The sequence below is a fragment of the Canis aureus genome, chromosome 19, assembly GCF_053574225.1.
Source record: "Canis aureus isolate CA01 chromosome 19, VMU_Caureus_v.1.0, whole genome shotgun sequence".
NCBI classification, from domain to species: Eukaryota; Metazoa; Chordata; class Mammalia; order Carnivora; family Canidae; genus Canis; species Canis aureus.
In genome coordinates, this window is record NC_135629.1 from 48,421,169 (window position 1) to 48,422,711 (window position 1,543).

The following is a 1,543-nucleotide window of genomic DNA, read 5'->3' on the forward strand; positions in this document are numbered from 1 at the left end:
AGATATCACAAAGCTTTATAAAGTGTATACTATATATATATCTATATATATACTGTGTATACTATATATATATCTATATATATACTATATATATATATATATACATTATACTATATATATATATAGTACACATACATTATGCAGAGAGGTCAAAAATCATAAAATAGAAATTCCAGGAAATAAATAAAGGAGGCAAGTTCTACTTTCACAAGCTGCATAAGAAAATCACAACTTCTGACTGTAAGTTATTGGGCTCTGCGATCATGGGCACTTCTTCAGCCCAGAACAGTTGGCCATTTTAGAGCTGACATTCTAGAAAATCTCATAAGAGTCCTCTTAATGTCTCTGTTCCTCAGGCTGTAGATGAAGGGGTTCAGCATGGGTGTGACCACCGTGTACATCACTGAGGCCACCGCACTTGAGTTGGAGCTCTGGGGAGCAGCAGAGCTAAGGTACACTCCCAGGACTGTACAATAAAATAAGGAGACAACTGAGAGGTGAGATGCACAGGTGGAAAATGCTTTATACTTTCCCTGAGCTGATGAGATCCCACGTATAGAGGAAACTATCTTGGAATAAGAGTAAAGGATTCCAGCAAAAGGAACACCACCCAGAAGCACAGCTGCAAAATACATCACCATGTTACTGAGAAAGGTGTCAGAACATGCAAGTTGTATCATCTGATTGAGTTCACAGAAAAAGTGGGGGATTTCCAAGACTGTACAGAAGGACAAGCGCAACACCATTATGCTTTCTAACAAGGAATTCAAGATGCTCATGATCCAGGGCACCAGAACCAGCAGTCCACATACCCGAGGGTTCATGATGACCAAGTAGTGCAGGGGGTGGCAGATGGCTACAAAGCGGTCATAAGCCATCACAGTCAGGAGAAAGATGTCTAATCCTGCAAAGAGTATGAAAAAATACATCTGGCTGAGGCATCCTTCATAAGTGATCACTTTGCTCTGAGTCTGGATGTTTATCAGCATCTTGGGGACAGTGGTGGAGGTGAAACAGATGTCTACAAAGGACAGGTTGGCGAGGAAAAAGTACATGGGTGTATGGAGGTGGGAGTCAGAGCTGACAGCCAGGATGAGGAGCAGGTTTCCAAACACAGTGATCAGGTACATGGAGAGGAAAAGCCCAAATATGAAGGGCTGCAGTTCTGGTCCTTCTGAAAACCCCAGAAGAAGAAACTCTGAAACTCCTGTAAGGTTTCCTGGCTCCATGGGTTGGAGGTAACTACCAGGATATAGAAAAATAAATGACTGATTTCACACAAGCAAGCGTTAGTAACCTAGCATAAGTTTTACCACTTGACCATATTTTAGAGTCAAGAAATTAATTTCAATATATGTTTGTGGTCTTGTCCCCATTAGAGCATCCCTAGCACCATTTCTCATCAGGAATTCTGTTTCCACCTCAATCCTTTACTTAAATATATATGTATATATATATATATTCCTGTTTTATTGAGAATATTTTTCATTCCTTTAAGGAGAATGTATTGAGTATTGACCATGTATAGACAATGTATACAGGG

The 1,543-nt window shown here is 40.1% G+C and overlaps 1 protein-coding gene across 1 annotated transcript; it reads right to left on the reverse strand.

The window, feature by feature from the left end:
• Window positions 1-275: 275 nt before the first annotated feature.
• LOC144289328 (olfactory receptor-like protein OLF4) lies at window positions 276-1,229 on the reverse strand. Its single transcript, XM_077857482.1, has one exon. The coding sequence runs from the start codon at window positions 1,227-1,229 to the stop codon at window positions 276-278; it is 954 nt and encodes a 317-aa protein (XP_077713608.1).
• Window positions 1,230-1,543: the final 314 nt, after the last annotated feature.

Excerpts from the sequence above, each read along its gene's own strand:
- LOC144289328 (XM_077857482.1), bottom strand. The coding sequence starts at position 1,229 with ATGGAGCCAGGAAACCTTACAGGAGTTTCAGAGTTTCTTCTTCTGGGG.